This window comes from Schistocerca gregaria, chromosome 8 (assembly GCF_023897955.1).
Source record: "Schistocerca gregaria isolate iqSchGreg1 chromosome 8, iqSchGreg1.2, whole genome shotgun sequence".
NCBI classification, from domain to species: Eukaryota; Metazoa; Arthropoda; class Insecta; order Orthoptera; family Acrididae; genus Schistocerca; species Schistocerca gregaria.
This window is the reverse complement of record NC_064927.1, coordinates 196,721,982-196,743,611: the sequence shown is the minus strand read 5'-3', so window position 1 is coordinate 196,743,611 and position 21,630 is coordinate 196,721,982. Positions and strand designations below refer to the sequence as shown.

The 21,630-nt window shown below is 39.4% G+C and overlaps 1 protein-coding gene across 4 annotated transcripts; it reads right to left on the bottom strand.

Annotated features, from left to right (window-relative positions):
• Positions 1-6,323: 6,323 nt before the first annotated feature.
• On the bottom strand, positions 6,324-21,595 carry LOC126284673 (transcription initiation factor IIA subunit 1-like). Of its 4 annotated transcripts, none has more exons than XM_049983786.1 (4): positions 21,509-21,595; positions 20,727-21,151; positions 12,610-13,068; positions 6,324-8,246 (listed from the first exon to the last, which is right to left on the bottom strand). In XM_049983786.1, the coding sequence occupies exons 2-4, from the start codon at positions 21,081-21,083 to the stop codon at positions 7,896-7,898; spliced, it is 1,167 nt and encodes a 388-aa protein (XP_049839743.1). In that variant the 5' UTR covers positions 21,084-21,151; positions 21,509-21,595; the 3' UTR covers positions 6,324-7,895. The 4 variants fall into 4 exon arrangements, with proteins under 4 accessions (XP_049839743.1, XP_049839745.1, XP_049839744.1 ...); XM_049983788.1 differs by having other exon boundaries at positions 21,365-21,582; XM_049983787.1 differs by having other exon boundaries at positions 21,419-21,571.
• Between the last annotated feature and the right edge of the window lie 35 nt (positions 21,596-21,630).

Sequence of the window (21,630 nt, the reverse complement as noted above, 5' to 3'; positions counted from 1 at the left end):
TGGAAAACCACAAACTATTTTCTTCTCTATTATTGTACTGTGGAAGCTTGGCTCTGTCTCTAATGATATCATCATCAGTGAGATGATTAACACTTCCTTCTTGTACTGTCATCAGCATGACAACCAAGTGCAAGATAGGTAAGACCTGCAGACCAGTTGTAAGTATCTAACACATGGGACACTTCATTCCTGAGGCTGTGCTCTTCCTACACCACCAGGTTAATTGTCTGCCATGAGTGCCTAAAACTGGGGAAAGCATCTGTCAGGAACTCAAGGTTTTAATGTCAGGTACTCCCACTGACTATCGCAGGTTGTATCGGCACACTTATGGGCCACATTGCATAAAATTACTCACAAATTCACTGTTCACATCATCTAGTGAGCACCCATGGGATCCAGTACCACTACTTCGCTGTGTGGCACAGATGCCACTTTCAACACACGTACTTCTGCTCACTACATGTTACAAGGATTAGCATGCCTGCAGAAACATTACCATTTGATGCTTTAGTAAAAGATTGTCTTGACTTCTGAGACATGTTAGATGTTGTACATGCATTGATGGAAAGGAGGATTAATAGCATGCTGAAAGTATGAAGCCATGAATCCCACTTGCCTATTGACAGGACACCATTCATTTAGGTGATAGGCTTATTCTAGTGTTAAAGACGATTACGTGGAATGAAATGTGATCCCTGATATATCTGGATTTATCACGTGAACCTACTGTCTAATGAATGTCCATCCATTTGTTCAACTATGCCACTTTACAGAGAACCTGTACCTCCACAAGAATATGTCTCACATTGCCACCAGATTTTGTTGACACTTTATGGACATGATGGATCAGCAAAACTGAGATTCCATTAAGGGAGATTTGTGCACCTTGAACCCAGCTCCAACTCATCATCAAATATGGGTAGCAAGTGACTTGTAATGGATCAGGATTGCTAACCAACACTTAAATTGTCTCAGTGTATCCATGCCACAAAGTGCCGTCACCATTATGAAGAAAGCAGGTGCTACATGTCACTAGGTAGGTGTATTTAATTCATTTGATAGTGACCTGGTTCAGACTAACTATACACCAAAATTGTTGCCAGTCTCATTACAAGTCTTAAGTTCATAATTTTCGTGAAGTGTCATAAAATCTGTAAAGAGAACAGCTGATGGAAACTCACGAATTAGCATTTAAAGAACATCATTCCCATCAAGTACACAAGCGGAAGTTGGGGATAAGTAGAAAAAATTGCATCTGATATAAGAATCAAGATTTAAGAGGGACTTAATGGGACCCACTGCTCCCTTTTTCAAGTCAAATGGTCAGTTTTCTGACGACAGGCTCCCAAACAACTTCTGACTTACCCAGATTTCTTCTCCATTCATCATCCTTCAGTATACACTAGGGAATAAAAGATTTATTACAAAATTCACATTCAAGATTGCCTTTTGGCACTGTACAGCTAGTAACTATAAAAGAAATTATTCTTTCAAACAATGGAAAACCCAGGACGGAATGTAACAATATTCGAGAAAGAAAGTTGCCACTCACCATATAGCGGAAATGGTAGGCAGAACAAAAAGATTCACACAATTATAGCTTTCGGCCATTAAAGGACCACACCATGGTTCAGGTAAAATAAAATTGATTTTCGGTTTTCATCATATTTCTATAGATTAACGTTTTATTTAAGTACTCTGCAAAGGATTTTGCTGAGAAATTTTTTTTTCGAGCATTTAAAGAGCATTTTCCTACCACATGTACTTATGTGCCACACCCACTTTTCTGCATATATTTTAGACCTTTATATCCCCTACATTGCACCTTAGGGGATTTTTTTTTTACTCCTGAGCGTGTTGGCTATCCTTGGAATGCAACGGTTGGTATTCTTTTGTTTCTGCTGTTTGATGAAACGTAAAGGCATTTTCAAGAAATGACAATTTAGAGGAAACAAGTATAGAAAGCTTTCTGTACAAGAGGTTATTCATCTGGCAACGATGTTTCTAATTGTAATTCTTCAATAAGTGCATCACAAAGAAGCTCTCACCATTTCAAGAGAGTTACAACGAATTTACAGTAGGTGACAACGGGTGCAGTAACATTATTATAAATTTGAGAATATTATCTGATGTAATTTCTAAATTTGTACACTGTAGACAGTGTGGTGGGTCACAGAGTGTGAAAATTTGTGAGAGTGCCAGTGGGAGAAAAGGCCTAGCAATTGCTTTGGATTTAATTTGGACTAAATGTTCAGCTGTGATTTCATTTATGAGTCCTTCAAAACCAGGTGCAAGTGGCCCTTATGGAATCAATACTAGATTAGTTTATGCCTTACGATCCATTCGCCAAGGGCATGGCTGCAGGGAGAACATTTTGTTCAGTGATGAACTTACATCAACCACCAAATAAATTTGAAAAACTTACTGCAATATTAGAGAAAGCTGTATGTGAGGTCAGTGAGGAAAGCATGAAAAGGGCTGCTAGGGAAGCAGTGGAAGAAAATGATGGATGTTCAGATGTTGCAGTTGCAGTTGATGGAAGTTGGCAGAAAAGAGGATATACTTATCTGAATGGAGTAGTGACTGCCACAAGTATAGACACCGGTAAAGTGTTAGATGTGGAGATAATGTCTAAATATTGCAAATGTTGAAAACTGTGTGCCTGACCGAGACTCGAACTCGGGACCTTTGCCTTTCGTGGGCAAGTGCTCTACCATCTGAGCTACCGGAGCACGACTCACGCCCGGTCCTCACAGCTATACTTCTGCCAGTATCTCGTCTCCTACCTTGCAAATGTTGTAAAGACAATGAGCATAAAGAACACAACTGGGTGGCTAATTTTAGAGGGACAGGTGGTGGTACAGAAGTTCATGGATAACAACAAATATTTCATCGCTGCATAGAAACAAGAGACGTATGGTACACCAAATATTTGGGCAATGGTGACAGTAAGGCATACAACAATGTGGTGAACTCTAAGCCATATGGAGAGGCCATTATTAACAAAATAGAATGTGTATGCCATGTTCAAAAACATTTGGGAACAAGGCTGAGAAAACTAATTGTTGATATGAGAGGAAAAAAATTAGAAGATGGAAAATTGTTCACCAGACAGCGTCAGTTAACTAAAACTGAAATAGAAAACTTGCAGGTATATTATGGGCAGGCAATTAGGAGAAATAAAGAAAATCTGTAGGCAATGAAGAGAGATGTCTGGGCCATATTCTTCCGTAAGTCCTCTACTGATGATAATCCATGTCATGGATTGTGTCCATCAGGAGAAAATTCGTGGTGCAAATACAATTGGGCTCAGGCAACTGGAAAATCTTATTCTCACCAGCATTTTCTTCCTGCTGCTGTTATTACAACAATTAAACCTATTTTCAGAGACTTGGCTCATCCTGACCTTCTAAAGAAATGTCTGCGGGCAGACACAGAACCCAAATGAATGTTTCAACAGCATAATTTGGAACCACCTTCCTAAAACTGTATTTGTAGGCATGCATACAATGAAATTAGTTCATGATGCTTTTTATTACATTCAATTGTGGTAATATTGGAAAGTATTGGGTACTGAAAAAGCTGGAAATTAATCCTGGTGAAAATATGGCCACTGGGCTGCAACATTGCGATAAAATGAGGATAGCCATTGCTGACAGGTCTGCATTTTAATATGGCCAAGAAAGCAAGACAAACATCAAGGAAGGTGAAAAAGAAGCTGGAAGACCTGCTGGAGGCCAAAGAAGGGCCATCACATGTGCAGCAGGATAGTTTTAATTAACTGTAAGTAACAGATTTCAAAAGTTTTTCCTTTCAAGTCAGTTTCCCGCAAATTAAAATTTTCAGTATGTATGCCCCATATCAAAACTATCATAGATAAATGAACGAAATTTATATATGCATAACATAAGAAGCCACCTTTGATACTACATTCATTGACATTCCCCCATTAGGAAGTTCACAAAAAAATATTTTCTGCAAAAAAACTTAATATTTTTTTGTTAATACATTTAAAAAAGTATTTCTTAAAAACTGTAAAATGGATATAAAGTAGATTTTAGTACAGTTTACTATTAGCATCATGTAACATCCAGTAAAAATATTAAGGTCTTGCATCAAATAGTTTTTCAGAAATGGGTCAAATACTTGGCTAAATTAACATGGGTTAGATAGGCAGGATGTGGTCCCCTTAAACACACACACACAAACAAACAAACTCAACTCAACTCGCACCCATGTCTGCAGTCTCGGATAACTGAAACCACACTGCGAGCAGCAGCACCAGTGCATGTTGGGAGTGGCGACTGGGCAGGGGTAAGGAAGAGGCTGGGGCAGGGAGGGGAGGGATAGTATTCTGGAGGTGGCAGACAGTGAAGTTCTGCAGTTTAGGCGGAGGGTAGTAGAGAACTTCTCATGACAAACAACAAGCTGTCTGTCCGCATGAATGGCCACCGACAAACTGTGGCCAAAAAACAAGTGGACCATCCTGTTGCTGAATACGCTGCCAAACATGATATCCATCATCTCAATGGCTGCTTCACAGCTTTCACCTAATGGATCCTTCCTATCAACACCAGCTTTTCTGAATTGCGCAGGTGTGAACTTTTCCTGCAATACATCCTATGTTCCCATAACCCTCCTGGTCTCAACCTTCGTTAGTCACTGTCCTCACCCATCCTGTTCCCATTCCAACACTACACAGCCGTCAACATTTCATCGCCACACCCAGAGTTGCGTTTTCGTGTGTGTGTGTGTGTGTGTGTGTGTGTGTGTGTGTGTGTGTGTATTGCTGACAAAGGCCTTAATGACTGAAAGCTATAATTGTGTGAATCTTTTTGTTGTGCCTATCGCGACTCAGCATCTCTGCTATATGGTGAGTGGCAACTTTCCTTCTGTAATAATATTATTCTTTCCATATTGAGTGGGATATGTACTCAAGATGACTAGCCTGTTATTTGTGTACTGACATGTGGATAATTAGTGAAGAACAGTCCTACTAGGACATGTCATGTCTCCACTAACATTTCAGGCAGTATTTTTTCCAAATGCTGTCCTTCTCAAACTGACACAACATGACCTCCAATTTACAACTACTAATGAATTACTTGATGTCTATCATGCCTAGACCATTTCATACGTATACACATTTAGTCACTTATTCAATTTCTTACTAAATGCTTAATGTATATATACTGGACACCTATAGAACCAAGCCTTCTTTATACAGGGTGTTACAAAAAGGTACGGCCAAACTTTCAGAAAACATACCTCACACGCAAAGAAAGAAAATTGTTATGTGGACATGCGTCCGGAAATGCTTACTTTCCATGTTAAAGCTCATTTTATTACTTCTCTTCAAATCACATTAATCATGGAATGGAAACACACAGCAACAGAGCGTGCCAGTGTGACTTCAACCACTTTGTTGCAGGAAATGTTCAAAATGTCCTCCATTAGCAAGGATGCATGGAATCCCTGATGCAGCCCTGGAGAATGACGTATTGTATCACAGCCATCCACAATACGAGCACGAAGAGTCTCTACATTTGGTACCAGGGGTTGCGTAGACAAGAGCTTTCAAATGCCCTCATAAATGAAAGTCAAGAGGGTTGAGGTCAGGAGAGTGTGGAGGCCACGGAATTGATCCACCTCTACCAATCCATCGGTCACCGAATATGTTGCTGAGAGGCGTACGAACACTTCAACTGAAATTTGCAGGAGCTCCATCGTGCATGAACCACATGTGTCGTATTTGTAAAGGCACATGTTCTAGCAGCACAGGTAGAGTATCCCGTATAAAATCATGATAACTTGCTCCATTGAGCATAGGTGGACGAAACTAAAATGAGCTCTAACATGGTGTGAGGAATGTTTCCTGAAAGTTTGGCCATACCTTTTTGTAACACCCTGTATAATTAAACATGAAATTGAGTTTATAGCTACCATAGTTCTCAGTAATTTGCAGATTTTTGCCTAGTCCTTAATGTCTATGGTAAGAGAGGAAACCTTTATTTTCTGCGATTATCAGAAGGTAATGTTATTTTGGAATTCTGTATCTTATGCATTTGGGCTGCAGTTAACATTTCCTGCAGCTTCACTACATGTGAACATTCTCTTCTATAAGCACTATCAAAATGGATTTTCAGAATTAAATAATTTCCATCAAAATGTAGAACTTCTACAGTACAGCTGTTACAAGTGATATCTAAAAAATTATGGTGATACCTACACAAAAGCAATGATGAAAATTTACTTTAAATTGATACTTTGGGTTGGGTAGTCTTAAATACTCTTCCAGCAAATATAAATAAAAATACATCAGATAGCCATATAATAATTTATTAAAATAGTCTTAAATTTAACATTTTATACAGGAAAATTTTAAATAGTAACTTTTCACAGCTTCAATCCAAATTTGCAGGTGACAAATATCCCACTCCCTCTCATATCCATGATGCAGTGACCTATGACAGCAAGCAATAATTGTGAATATAAAAAGTCTTTAGAGTTTCTCAGTGAAAGTGCCTATTCCAAGTGCACAAAATGGTGGCAGTATCTACACATCACAAAAAAGCAACACTGTGACTAAGTTGCAGTCCATTAGAAGTGTCTCATTTTGCACTGTACGTTTGATACATCTTCCACTTTTTTGTTTAAAGATCACTGTTACAGTCCATGTGAAATATGGAAAGGCATATCTTTCCATACAGTGACAACTAACATTACAGTTTTTTAATGTAATGATCTATTTCAGATTAAAAGGGACAGGAATGTATCTTCTGTTGAAAATACCTTCACACACTTAAGTTATATAAAGTTATAGGGCATCACAGGCACACCTTATGCACAAGATACAGACTTCCCTTGCACCAACTGTAAATATTTAAACAATAAATTCAATAAACATAATAAAAACAAGATCACATTTAAAAATTTGGCATATTGCATCAGAGAGTAGAATCTTAACACCTCTTACATCTGCTTTAATATATATTTACTGAAGTATACATAATGACAGTCTTTTACAATACATTAATATTGTAAATAAAAACATTTTCTCAGCCTTATTCTGAACACTGGCCACATGCAAAGTAGGGCACTAAAAGAACCAAACGCCAAAAGCATTGCCTCATTCAATAAATTGTTACTTATTCTCTTCTTGAACCTATGAAAAGTAATTGTACTGCAATAAATGAAAGATTTCAATTGAGCAAGTACAAGAATCAGCAGCAGCCCAAGATGGGATTTAGTTTACCCTGGCAGACCTAGTGGCACCACTACACATTAAATGTTTTGTATCTACACTACTTTAACAAGTCACAGTTCCTCACAAAGGTAGGAATCAATTACAGTTATTTTAGAGATCAGAATTAATCATTCCATTGCCTTTAACAAAGTCCACTGATAGGTCTAAGTTTCAGCACTCAGTTAGTGAAGTTTACACCACATCTGTTGAATAATGTCACAAAACTTCCAACACTAAACCTGTTACAAGACCAGTATGTTATAATGTTAAATCAGATTGAGAGGGAGTTTGTCATCAGCATTCTCATTTGACTTCCACACACGCTCATCCACTCATTCATTCACCCACGTACATATGTATAGATATATATTTGGTATGTGATAATTTCAACAAATTTTCATAATTTGTAATTAATTATGTTTTCAGAAAGGGGCATGAAAATACATACAAGTATGTGACAAAAAGGAAACTTAAAAGACTATCTGTATAATTGCATCTCTCAGCAGTGCACTTTTGTGTTTGAAAATGTCCATAGAAGAAACCAAAGATAGAAATATAGGGCACAAAATGCCCTAATGAACAAAAAAAATAATTCCCCGGTGAATCGTGCACAAACAACTGACTTAATTTCTGTCTCAAGTATCACGGCTCACCACTCAGCATCACCATTGGACTTTTGGAACACAAAGTCTTTGCCGTTTAGATTCATTATACCATCTTTCAAATAGAACTTCCACTTGTTGCGACTGCGGGTGATTTTATCATACTGGCAAACAATGACGTTGTCAGTGTCAAAGAGATCTGTTGGATCATCCTCTGATACGTCATCACCTGAGTTGAGTGGCTCCTCTTCTTGGCCACCACCATTTGCTTCATCCTCATTCTCATCATCATCAACACGGTCCTCCGTTTCGTCTTCATCATCATCATCACCATCATCATCAACATCTTCATCCTCTTCGTCAGATGTATCATTGTGTCCATCTAACTGCAATATCACCTGCAAATAAGGCAAGTGTTTCAGCAGTAAAACTATATGGGTTATAAAGGAGTAAGACACCACAGCCTCTTACTAAATGCAAGACAGTTTGAAAGTCTGTGCTGGCACAGTGCTGCAATATCAATACTTCACATCAGCTATACTGTTACAAAGTAGACTATTCAACAGCATAGTAATTAAGCACCTTACATGAAAGTGATATATCAATAATTTGGACTATAACAATTTTTTTTAGAGCAAATACTGTAATATGAAGGAAAATGTAGTTTAAATTATTTTACTGATAAATAAAGAGCTTAAAGTTTACAAAGTTGAGATATCAATGTTCTTATAATACATCTCATTTAGCACAAGCTTCATTGCTACATACAAATATTTCTTCTTTTATCCATGTACAACCCTCTCATTAAAATCTTTTAAGACTCAATAAATGCCAAGTTAAGCAACATGGTACTCTTGAATTAGTGATTTCATTGATGCAGCCTGAATGGCTCTTTCAAGAAATTGTGATATTTATCAAATTGCCTTTAAATATGTCTGCTTGTGTCTGTGTATGTGCGGATGTGTGTGTGTGTGTGTGTGTGTGTGTGTGTGTGTGTGTGTGTGTGTGTGTGTGTGTGTGTGTGTGTGTGGGCGCGCGAGCGAGTGTACACCTGTCCTTTTTTTCCCCTAAGGGAAGTCTTTCCGCTCCCGGGATTGGAATGACTCCTTACCCTCTCCCTTAAAACCCACATCCTTTCGTCTTTCCCTCTCCTTCCTGAAGAAGCAATCATCGGTTGCGAAAGCTAGTAATTCTGTGTGTGTGTTTGTGCATTTTGTTCATGTGCCTGTCTGCCAGCGCTTTCCCGCTTGGTAAGTCTTGGAATCTTTGTTTTTAATATATTTTTCCCATGTGGAAGTTTCTTTCTATTTTATTTGTATCTATCATTTTATGCATAAAAGTAGTAGTAGTTGTTGTTGTGGCCTTCAGTCCTGAGACTGGTTTGATGCAGCTCTCCATGCTAATCTATCCTGTGCAAACTCCTTCATCTCCCAGTACCTACTGCAACCTACATCCTTCTGAATCTGTTTAGTGCATTCATCTCTTGGTCTCCCTAAAAGCTATGTAAAAGTAACTGGACTATGGCAATGAGTCCTGGTCACCTACTTGCCCTGATGACCCCACACCCTGCTACCACTGATTCTTGACCGTATCCCTTATAAAATGTTGTTAGCAGTGGGACCGTCAGTGTCCTTTTACCCATCACTATTCACGAGGAGAAAAGAAAACCAACGGTCTTCCATAGGTTGCAGGAGAGATCAGAATTACTGGCGGAAGGAAGTTCATGTGGGGTATCTGTATGTGGAATTAGTGCATGGCTGATGCAGACACCATTCTACCAACTTCTCTTAGGTGATAAAGCACAAGGAGAACCAACACTGAAGGTAGAACTGCTGCAGATACTGACTTTGATCAGCATGCGTGCAAGCAGCAATGATGGTAAATTTTTAATAACTTGAGTAACCAGGTGATCAATCATGACAGACACACAGCAAGGGGTGGATTTGCAGACTGTTATAGCACAAATACCCTTAAAAATTCAACAATTTAAAGCAGATTCAGAAGGCAGGAGAGAGACAAGTCAAGTAAACAGCAGCCCTCTGAGTGTACCCAATGAAAGTCCAATGGACTCTGTGGTAGTTAAGAGCCTTTGCAGTTGTCTGCAGAAGATCAGATGAGGCGGCTCGAGTGCTTTTTAGAAAATACAGCAAGTTTAGGACAGTGGAATGACTAATAAAATAACTGGCAAAACTGTGACTCCAAGATGATGAACTCACTTTCGTTACCTGTACTACGACATGCAGTCATGAAGTGACCTATAGTGAATTTAAACAAGACATTTATGCAATTGTACAAAAGGGAAAAAACACAGCATGATTTTACAGGGAGCAATTCCACAGCACATTTATCTTCGACAGAGAATCCATCAAGGATTTTGCTTTAGAAAAGTTAATGCTGATCTGTACGAAGTCAGTGAAAATTTTCAATTAACTTACAGGAAGGCAGCTGGCTACATTCCTGTTAGTTATTTGAACATTATATAAGCCAGAGAAACTCAGGTCTCACACCAGGGACAATGATTAGCACAAAGAGAGAACACTGTTTGAAGCTGGAGAGTGCGAAGTTGGCCAAGCAAGTTACATTGCCACACAGAAAGACAAACAGAAGTTCAATTTGCTGAAGAGCTACACAGATCCCAAATTGATCGCAAACTGGATCATCGTGTGTTCAAAGCTTACTCAGGAACCAGCTACCACATGAACAAAGCCCAACTTGTATGAAAAAGATTCAATACTGCACCTATGGAGTGGAAGGTCACATAGCATGAAACAGTAAGAAGGGGGACGCAAGGCCGAAGATGGATAGCTTTGAGAGGAGTATGTTAAACAACGGAGGTGATGGAAGTGTCACCACTACATCTATATCTACACTCTGCAAACCACCGTGAAATGCATGGGAGAGGGTACATCCCATTGTACCAGTTATTAGTGTTTCTTCCCATTCCATTCTCTTATGGAGCATGAGAAGAATTACTGTTTGTTTGAATGTTCCAGTGTGTGTGTGTGTGTGTGTGTGTGTGTGTGTGTGTGTGTTTTATTCTAATCTTGTCCTCACAATCTCCATGTTAGCGATTCAAAGGGAATTTTAGTATATTCTTGGAGTCATCATTTAAAGCCATTTCTTGAAACTTTGTTAGTAGACTGTCTTGGGATAGTTTACGTATATCTTCAAGAGTCTGCCACATCAGTTTCCTTATTTCTCTGACACTCTCCCACCTGTGACCATTTGTACTTCCTTTCTCTATATACGTTCAACATCCCCTGTTAGTCCTATTTAGTATGGATGTCACGAGTGATCCGTAAGCAATCTCCTTTGTACACTCATTGCATTTCAAATTTCTTTGACGTGGTGCTAAGAAAGAAAACCAGCGGCACCCAAGCTGTACAATTAAATGGCAACTGGTGCGCAATCACAAAGTTGTGATTAATTTTGTGACTGGCCAAGATAAATATGTGGTGAAAATGCAAGTGATAAGGAGAAGAGAGAAATGCTATGAAAGTATATTGGGGATAGATTTCCTGACAGCTAACCATGCTCAGATATATGTAGAGAAAGAGAAATCCAATTTTGTCTTAATGATTATTGCTGCAATGAGAGCTCTAAGGCTCAGATTCCGAGGAATGTCAATGCTGCTGACATAATGGGCAAACATAGTAGTGACACAGTTATTCCTTTCTGACATACATTTGACTGAATGTGAGAGCAACCCCCCCCCCCCATTCCCACAGGAACACAGTAAACTTTGTACATTGATGTGAAAATGCCCAAATGCAAAAGAATCCATTTGTTTTTAACTGAGATGTCAGTAAATGGTAACTTGCTACACCAGAGGCATGGCTATGCAGTGGGAAATGTCAGTGTCATTAAAGAAGAACCAAGTGGAAAATTGAGTGTTCCAGGAAGCACTGGATTTGAATAACGCAGTAGCAGTACTATCACAATGTCGAACATAGACTCACAAGATGTGATAGAACTATCTACCAAGAAGGAATATGGGCAGGTAGTAGATTATTGTCCATCAAACGACAGCATCAAGAAATAAACTCATGAAGCACTCTAACCAACTGTACAAGAGCTGTTTACTAAATTAAAAACACTGCAGCCACCCACCAATGACCTACTCAAAACATGAACCAGCATAGTTCCATCAGATCCCTGGCACCTGTTTATTTGATTACTAATTATCTCTTAGATAACTGCTTCACTGTGGGATTGCACTGCTAGCTTGTAATCTGGGCCATTTTGTTGCATCAATCGCAAATTTTTTCTCACATAGCTTGCCGTTTATTCTATACTACTGCTGCTCACTTGGATGTATGCCAACACACTATGTTAGCTGAAGCAATAATGAAGGAATAGTTATGGGCAGTACAAAACAATGTTATTTGTGAGTGGTTCACTTGAGGGTTAACACCAACTCAATGTCTGATTTACCTTGAGCCATATTTGAGACACTGTGCACTGGAATCTTTCCCTATCCATGACACTGTGCTGTCTCTCAAGTAGAATATTTAAGACACAGGATAATGGCACATGAATTCCATCTTAACTTAAAACTGATAGAAGCCAAGAACTATCTAGAACTGACAAATGAGGAGGAACTGCAGGCATTCCTACGTAGTGCGAATTTCTACTGACAATACTTTCAAGTGTGCACTGACATAGCATGATCAATGACTCAACTACTGAAAAAAAGGAGCAGTTTTTACTAGGAATTTCAAATGTTCATGAGAGAGAAGGAAGTGTTTACACTATACTTACTTCAGTAGATCTCTGAGAGTGACCTGATCCACCAGGTGTGTCAGAGTCATCCTGGCCATCAGTCTGTCGTGGGATTTGTTGTATTGCAGCCTGCTGCTGTTGCTGGGACTGCTGCTGTTGTGCAGCCTGCAATGCAGCCAGTACATGTTGCTGCAGCAATGTGGTAGCAACCTGGGGAGGCAGGGCCATTGCAGCAGTAATGACGGGCCCCGTCAGCGACGTCTGTAGTGTATTCCCCTGCAAAGCTGATACAGGCACGTGGATGGTTACAGTGCCTGCTGGAGCAGGCAGTGTTATCTGTACTGGCACCGTCTTGTTTGGGTCTGCCACAATTACAGTTTGTTGCGTGGGCTGTGGAGGGGCACTGGCCTGTTGCGTCTGCTGATGCACCAGTTGCTGCTGCAAGGTTTGTTGCTGATGAGGCTGCTGATGAGACTGCTGCTGCTGTTGCTGCTGTAACTAAACAACACATAATTGTTCAGCAACACTTTAAACTTTAGAAGTATATGTATATGTTATGTTTGTCACAAATCGTAGGTTTAACAGACAATGGGAATAGGTTTGTGTGTGTGTGTGTGTGTGTGTGTGTGTGTGTGTGTGTGTGTGTTTTATTTAAATGTTTGAATTACTGACTTCTTGTTGAAACAGTGGAAAGTCTAGGTTCGAATATCAACAATATTGTGAAAAGACCAGATTGCTATTCACCGTAGATAACACAGATGCAGACAGGTACAACAAAAAGACTGCACACATTCACCTTTCTGCCAAAGCCTTTTTCAAAGAAAACACACACACACACACACACACACACACACACACACACACACACACACACACACACACTACCTCTGGTCATTTCAGCCAGAATTCAATTGTGGCCGGAGCACAGGAAGTAGCAGTTGTGTGCGTGAGGTAGGTTGGATGATTAAAGGAACCAAAATACTAGGTCATCAGCCCCTTTCCCTCAGACAGGTCTACATGACTGTAGATCAGAGAGAGCCTGCCACACAACCTAGGGAGAGAAAACCCCAAGGTCAATGAAGAGATATAAGGGACAAAAAGATGAAAGGGAGATGGGGGAAGAAAGGCAGGCAAGGTGCCTGATCTAGAGAGCAGCCAGAATCCCTGAAAACGGAGTGCAATGAGGGGACATATATCCCCCAGCTCCCACCACTTACCAAAGATACTCCACTATGAAACTGCCCAGGAAATGCTAGCAACATGAAGAGGGCTAGAGAAGCAAAAAGAGACAGGAGATGAACAAGTCTAACACACCACACAAGAGTGGGGGAGAGGAGGAGGGGGGGGGGGGGGGGGGGAAGAGAGTAAAATGACAGGTAGGTTGAGGGCCAGGCTGACCCATCAAGCCCAGACTGCAACAGTCTGTGTTCTGCCAGCACCCAATGGGTCGATAAGGTTAATTGGCCCTCTGTTAAAAAGAGTTGTAAAGGCCCCCTTCACAAAGAAAACATTAAACTAAGTCAACTGCCGAGGCATCGTCTCTTAACACCAGGGGTAGTGAGTCAGAGCGATCAAGAGTCTGCCCACAAAGTGGCATGGTTGGGACAGTCCAGCAAAATGTGGACAACCATCAAACGGGAACCACAATGACAGTGGTGTGAGTCCACATGACGGACGAGATGGCCAAGAGTCAGTAACTATGGCTGAGGTGCAGACAGCAAAAGATGGTAGAGTCCCTGTCAAAAGCCTGCATGGAGGACCTCCACAGATTCAGTCTCATTTGTCACCCATAGTTAGTTTGGTGAAGTGAAGTCAGAATGAGCCATTTTGTATTCCGGGTTACTAAAACTTGACCGCAATACTGATCTTTCCAAAATACCAATTTCAAGAGTTCATTTACTGGTAGACAGTTTGGCGAAGCTATCAGCGAGTTCATTACCCAGGTTCCCAATGTGGCCCAAGTCCAGACAAAGGTCTTGGTGAGGGTAACACTGGTGAAGGGCTTGCAAACTGCTTAAGGAGTCATTGCAGTCATGGAATTTGATCAGCTGTAGGAAGCAGATTAAGGCAAAATTAAATATGAGTAAAAGAAGCAGCAGAAAACTCGAATGCAAGCTGAGTAAGCAGCTACTGACTCTCAAATAAAGAGGAGTGTGAGGAATGAGTAGAGAAAGTGGATGGATGAGCAAGCTCAGAGCAGAGACAGCCGCAGCAAGGAGTGATGCAAAAGAACTGTACCGCATCACTAGAATGTTGTCCAAAACAGGTTTCAACAAGAATAGACCTGTGAAAAGACCTCAACAGAGGTCAAGACAAATCAGGGGCCAAGGGATGCACCACGGGGTTGTATGTGATGGGGTCGATGGACAGGTAGAAGAGGAAACAGAGTTCATAGAGGAGGGACCAGACAAAGATTGCGATCATGATCTCTGATCGGGGCCACCATTGTGGGAGTTGGATTTTCATGTTTGGAAAGATGAGATAACAGTTTGGATGCTTAGGGTAGTTGCGTATGTTGGTAGCATAACTGACAAGCTGTTGTTGGCACCTGATCTGCAATGGAGGGAAATCAGCCTCCACGAGTAAGCTGTTCACAGGGCTAGTTTAAAAGGTTTCTGTCACAAGCTGAACACAGCAGTGGTGTATCAAACCCAGTAATCGCAATGCTGAGGGGGATGCCGAACCGTATGCCAGATTCCCATAATCAAGAGAGGACTGTATCAGGACTTTGTAAAGCTGCAGAATGGTAGCACAATCAACACCCCAGCTGCTAGTTACTCGAGGGCAGCAAAATGTATTAATGTGCAGCCAGCACTTTCCCTTAAGCTGGCAAAGATGTGGACTCCATGTAGACTGAGAATTTAAGACCAGTTCTAAAAAGTAACAGTATTCTTCTTGTGGCTGTTTACAACTCAACCTGTCTCTCTATGGTATAGGCCAATCTACCCTTTTCTCAATATTGTTTTTTCTTTACACAAATACAATGGGAAATCATAAAGACACTATCATCAGAGAAATATAAAGTTACATAATTATTTTGTTTAGCTACAAGAACATGTGTACAGTCCTTGTACATGTTGAAATCTCCATGCTTCAGTGCAGCAGCGTGCTGCTAGCGGAGACAAAAACAAAAATTGGCTCAAAGCCGCTGGTAAAGTGGAGATGGGCAGCATCATTTTCTTTTTAGCTCCTCTAGCAGCATTCTACAGTTTTGTTATGTGAGGATTTCAGTCTGTACCACAACTGCAGACATGTATCTCTAAAAAAAAATTACTTACATAACTATATTTAAAAGTAATAATTAAAAAGTTACAGCTACCAATCATATAATGCTGGAATGCTCCCTCCTCACTAAATTACTTTCGTACATCATCTATTTCTGTGCAATGTAATTTTGCTCTGTTAATAAGCTGTGCATCTTTTTTTCCTTTCTCTCCACACCTCAATGTCAGACCTCTTCACTCATCCAGTCAACTTTATTTTCATGAGATCATATTTAATTGCAAATGTAAATGGCAAAAATGATTTATCTTCACTGTGCCAGAAAAGGGGAAAGAAGGTATTCTTTCCTAAACACTATACATAAATGCATGTTGAACTGATACAGAACCTCAAATATTTTGTACAGTGCATTAACTTGCAGTTCTGAAACATTTCCCAGATAGCTTGAAGCAGTAGGGGCAGCAAGACACAGATAAAAACCAACTTCTTAAAAACTGTCAATCCTAGAGCAGGAACATGGTAGTTGACATTTAGCAGGATCTCAATGCCATTCATATTGTGATAAGACCTGGCGTATGTCAGCTACTGAATGCTTATAAGCATTTCTGCAATCAATACGCCAATGTGGCCAACGTTATAACTGTTTTCGCAATCAACAAGACAGTGTGGCTTATAAGCTGTGTGTTTACTAACTGAATACTCAGTTTAGTTTGTTCGATTGTGCACTCTTGTTAATACAAGCAACCAACAAAATATCATGTAACATTTTCTGCCTGCAGTTGTGTGTTTTTGTCTTTAATCGTCTGTGTTGTGCATTGTTTGCAATGGCGGCGAATCTACCAGAACCTTCTAACCTGAAAGACAGTAGGAAGAGTGAACAATATACTGACCATTAGTTACTGAGTGTATTAGAAGATAGTGAATGAAGAGTTCAGAGGGGACGAACCAGAGGAGGGTGGCTGGGATTTGGAGACTGCAGAAACATACCATAGTGATGACAGTGTGGAAGGAGAACTGTCGAATATGTTTCGCGGCAGTTCGGAATAATGATGAGGAAACCGCTCACGATAAAGAACTAGAGTTCGCTGACGTAAGCAAACCAGGTGCGACTTGGCATGAAGAACCACGTGGGATGCAATATTGTCTGTTTACAAAAGCAGAATGCTTGCACATAAATCCTGCTGACAATATGCCAATGTGTTTCTTTAGGCTACTGGTTACATATGACATACCACACTCGTAGTTGATGAAACGAATGGTAACACGCAATATATTTGTGAGCGAAAATATGAAAGAGGGCTCTAAGATTAGTAATTGGGAACCTGTAAGTATATGAGAAATACTAGTCTTCCTGGGTATTTCATTACACATGGGTAATGTCAAATACGCCCAATTACAAGACTACTGGAAGAAAGACCTGTTTGAAAATAGAGGAATAGTTATTATGGGCAGAGACAGATATTTGCTCATCTTACGCTCACTGCATTTTGCAAAAAAATTCAGTCAGGACATCCAAAACCAGATGATCGACTATGTAAGATACACCCTGTATTGAATTATTTTAACAACAGCACATGTCAGGTGTATTATCCAGGTAGGGACCTATCTTTAGATGAATCCACGATTCTTTGGAGAGGGCGATTGTCATTCAGACAATATATAAAGAACAAAAGGAAAAAATGTGGCAACAAATTGTAGATGATAAATAATCCAGACAATTTCGTGAATAAATGTGCTCTGTACACGGGGATGCGTGGGGATATGGGAGGAAAAGGACGCGTGTTGAAAAGGTAGTATTACATTTGTAGGAAGAGAAGCTGCACATTGGCCATCACGTTCACATAGACATTTTTTACAACGGCTTTGATTTAGCTAAAACCCTGTTGAATGCAAAACTCATTGTACCAGGACACTAAGGTTAATAGGAGAAATATCCCTAAAGATGTGGTACACGCAAAACTGGGGAAAGGAGACAACATTGCACAATATTCGCATGGCATAATGATCAGCAGGTGGAAGGATAGATGAGAGGTCTCCTGTATTTCCACAGACACAAAATACAATGGGACGCATGCTGTATGCAAGCCAGCACAGCAAATAGTCTCAAAACCATTGCCAATTATCAAATATAATAGTAGTATGTCTGGGAGCGATAGGCAGGACCAGATGATGTATTATTTATGTTAACGAAAGACTATCTGCTGGCCAAAGTAACTATTCTTCCATGTAGTTGACATACTAATGGTCAATTCACATTACCTATATAATAAATATTCAGTGCATAAAATGATGTGCGATTATAGAATACAAATAAAGGGAGTACTTCCACCAATGGACGTTACAAAAGGTGTGCATAACAAATACCGTAAAGACACACACGTTGTCCAAAGTGGAACAATTGAAGGGAAGAAGCTAGCTGTGAGGAAGCAATGTAGAATGTGTGCATAACGTGTCCAAAGAAACATTGATTCTGTCTGAACTGCTACACAATTTCACATCCGTAATGTAATGGAATGTTGTATCTTCTGAGGATGATCTGCCCATGTTTGATTCATAAAGTGTAATTGTTAGCCAAGTAAAATGCTGTTACGTTGATTGCTCAGAACATGATGTTTCTGTACAGTAGGTGGACTTATTTGTCGTTTTCTATACAAACCAGCTCTACACCTTGTAAACTTATTTATTACATGGGATTTGGTTTCCAAAGCACCACACAGCAGGCGAGTCCTGTTTTGTTTTCTCCGTTTGATAAATCTTTTGGCGTTTTATATTGAGCAATTACCTAGAGTGTAAGCAAAAGCTGTCAGCTTGGATAATACACTTTGATCATTTTCAGTATATTCATTGTGGATGACGAACTGAGGTTTAAATTGGCATTTATGTGGTAATAAAACAACTGTTTGCATAGTTATTACCAGATAAACACACACTTTGATTAATCTAGTGCACCTACAACTCACAAGTTACAGTGCTGTGCACTGAGCATGTAAGTTATTTTTTGTTTTGTGTAGACAGTATTAAACAGCTTTTAGGAAGATTAAAAATATAAAACACACAACTGTACCACTTTTTTTTTTATTGAAGACCAATTTCAGTTCAGCAACAGACTATATTGGGCCTGGGGCTCAAAAGCAACTCACCTATGCATTCTCACATGTACAATAACAATTGTAACTCTCAGGCTGTGCCATTTCCTTAGTGTGTCTCTAAGGACAAGCTGTTAAGTACAACGTTCTTGCCACACACCTTTCACTTTAGGGTATGCCAAAGAAACAAACTAAACACTTGACATGCTGTATACAGCACATTCTCTCAACATTACTTCTGGCCAATACTTGATAACACAGTTGGTTGTGCCTTGGTATAAGGGCAAAACAAAGCTAAATGACATTCAGATCTTTTCAATGTTCCATTAAACATTGCTCATATTTCTTTGGAACTTGTTTCTGTTTAGTTGTTAGCAATTTATGAACCCTTTATGCATAAATATTTACAGGTGCAAGACATTACAAAAAAATTGTTACTGTTACACTGTGGAATACATTAAACATGTCAGATCACACAAAATGTTATATTTTTGACAATTTTTATTTAGAATGGCCTCAAAATGTGTTTATTACTAAAGTATCTGGGATTTAAAAACTTTACACCACTGTAAAAATACATATCCACCACACTATAATTTCATCTGTGTTATTTTTGTTTCCTGTCACCTATGACAAAATCTTCTCACTAAACACTATTTTAACACAAAAATTGTTACATACAGAGGATGTCTCAGGCATTTTCATTCGTCCATTTTATTGACTTCCCTTCCAACCACACACTTGTTAAAAGACTTGTTAACTGAGTATAGCGTTGCCCTTTTTCCCCTTTTGTTTAAGTGCAGTTTAAGGGGAGCTTTGTCATTTGCAATGTGAATATCACTGCTCGGAGTTCAACACTTCAAGTTCTGGTTTCATTGTTGGCTCTTACTTTTTTTTTTATCCCCTCTGTACAGGAGCCATCCACAACAAAACTAAGCCTACTGTAATTTCAAAAGAAATACTCCTCTCTTACCAATTACAACTAGTTAAATATCAGTTTTTAATATACTGAATGCATGTGACAGGTTTGTTGTAATACTGAGGCAGGATTTTGTCAATTTACTATATGCTGAAAAAGATAAATAAAAATACTTTTTGAAAAGAAACACTTAACCCCTACCTTGAGGGATTAAGTTGCTCCTTTGAAACAACGTAAGTATTAAATACAGAGTATTTGCAGACATTAAAGTGAATCAAAACCATTCTGAACACTGGCTGAGTTGTAACAATCTAATGCAACAACTTACTAACAGAGATTCAAATCCTATCCTAACCTCAGGTTCCTAAAAGTCAGTACATCAAAAATTAAAAACAACACTTTAGACAATTTGCTCACTCTCATTTACACCTTGAAATTCTTTAAGCCACATCCCACATGTGTGTGCCTTGAGCAGTGTTAAAACACACAATAAGAAATTTCTTTGAGCACATATTCCCAGTCTAAAAGACAAATCAATGTCCGTGTCAAACATTTCTTTGTGCATGATTGTTTTATAGCTGGCAAAAGGGAAGAGGGCCTGTACATCCAATTCACTACTTAGAAATGTATCAAAGTGGAAAATAAAATATCTTGCAAGCACCATATATACTGACTTATTCATAAAGTAATCACTGGACTTCATACTAAATACACTATTACAAGGACTTATTTCTTTCTTTGGTGTATCAGGATATGACATTTGTTTTCTCAGGTACTTCTAATAATTCACCAGCAGCACAGAGCAGAAATTAGGTCTGCAAATCAAGTAGGTGATTTTTATCCTATGAGCCACATTACCATGTCACATAAGAATGACAATTCCATGAATTCATAAAGTAGTGGAATACTTTAAGATGCCAAATAGTTACCTGTTGTGTTTGATGATGTTGCTGGAGATGGAGCTGGGAATTGTTGGCATTATGCATTGACGTCGTAACGGGCGTTAGTATTTGCGTCTGTCCAGGCATTGCAACAGTTTTCGCTACCATGCCAAGGCTCACACCATTACCTTTTGTCATTAACAGCTGAGGGGGCTGAGGTTCTGAATTGTCTGGACCCACTTCGACAGCTTTGCTAGACAGGACTTTCGTTTCCCATAACTGCTTCAATTCTTGTAATACCTGTTCATCCATTCCTTCATCAAGGAAGTTTTCCCGTACACCAGATATGACATCGTCTATAACGCTTTGATAGAACTTCACCACATTCATCTGACTATGAGCCATTATTTTTTATGTAGACTTTTGGGTGTTTCCAGTCTACAGTGATCTCTGTGACTTTCCAGTATAATTTCCTGCGAAAGCAAAGTAAATGTGTTTTTAATATTCATACGTCAACACATGATCAAACCTTGAAAACTGTCCCAAGTATTATGCTAATCGTTCAACATACAAGAACGGGCACGAAGCCAATTATCATTGATTATAACTCTCAAAAAATTAGTAAAAACAGCTTAAAGGGTGATCACCTAGCTACTCAGAAATAAATGCCAAAAGCGTATTTATACCACATTGCGCTGCTCGTATTTTAGAAAACGATGATTTATCAAGCTCCACCTTACACATTTTTGAGAAGTGTCGCTTATGCTGCTTACAATCGCTCCTTATACACATCAACCAAACCACAAGAGCATTACATTTTTTCCGCTTACCAATAATGCGCACCCCTCCTTCTACGAATCACGTAAACGAATATATAGCAGCAAGCCTTATCAGCACTAACTTCGGATTTCAAAGATACTGCAACTGTGCAGACGTGATGTTACTTTCTAGA

What these genes read in the sequence shown, in the direction of transcription:
- LOC126284673 (XM_049983786.1), bottom strand. Translation starts at nt 21,083, where the DNA reads ATGGCTCATAGTCAGATGAATGTGGTGAAGTTCTATCAAAGCGTTATA. An exon ending in AACATCATCAAACACAACAG is followed by an intron (nt 13,069 to 20,726) that starts GTAACTATTTGG and finishes TGTGTTGTTTAG; the next exon opens with TTACAGCAGCAACAGCAGCA. An exon ending in ACTCTCAGAGATCTACTGAA is followed by an intron (nt 8,247 to 12,609) that starts GTAAGTATAGTG and finishes CCTTATTTGCAG; the next exon opens with GTGATATTGCAGTTAGATGG.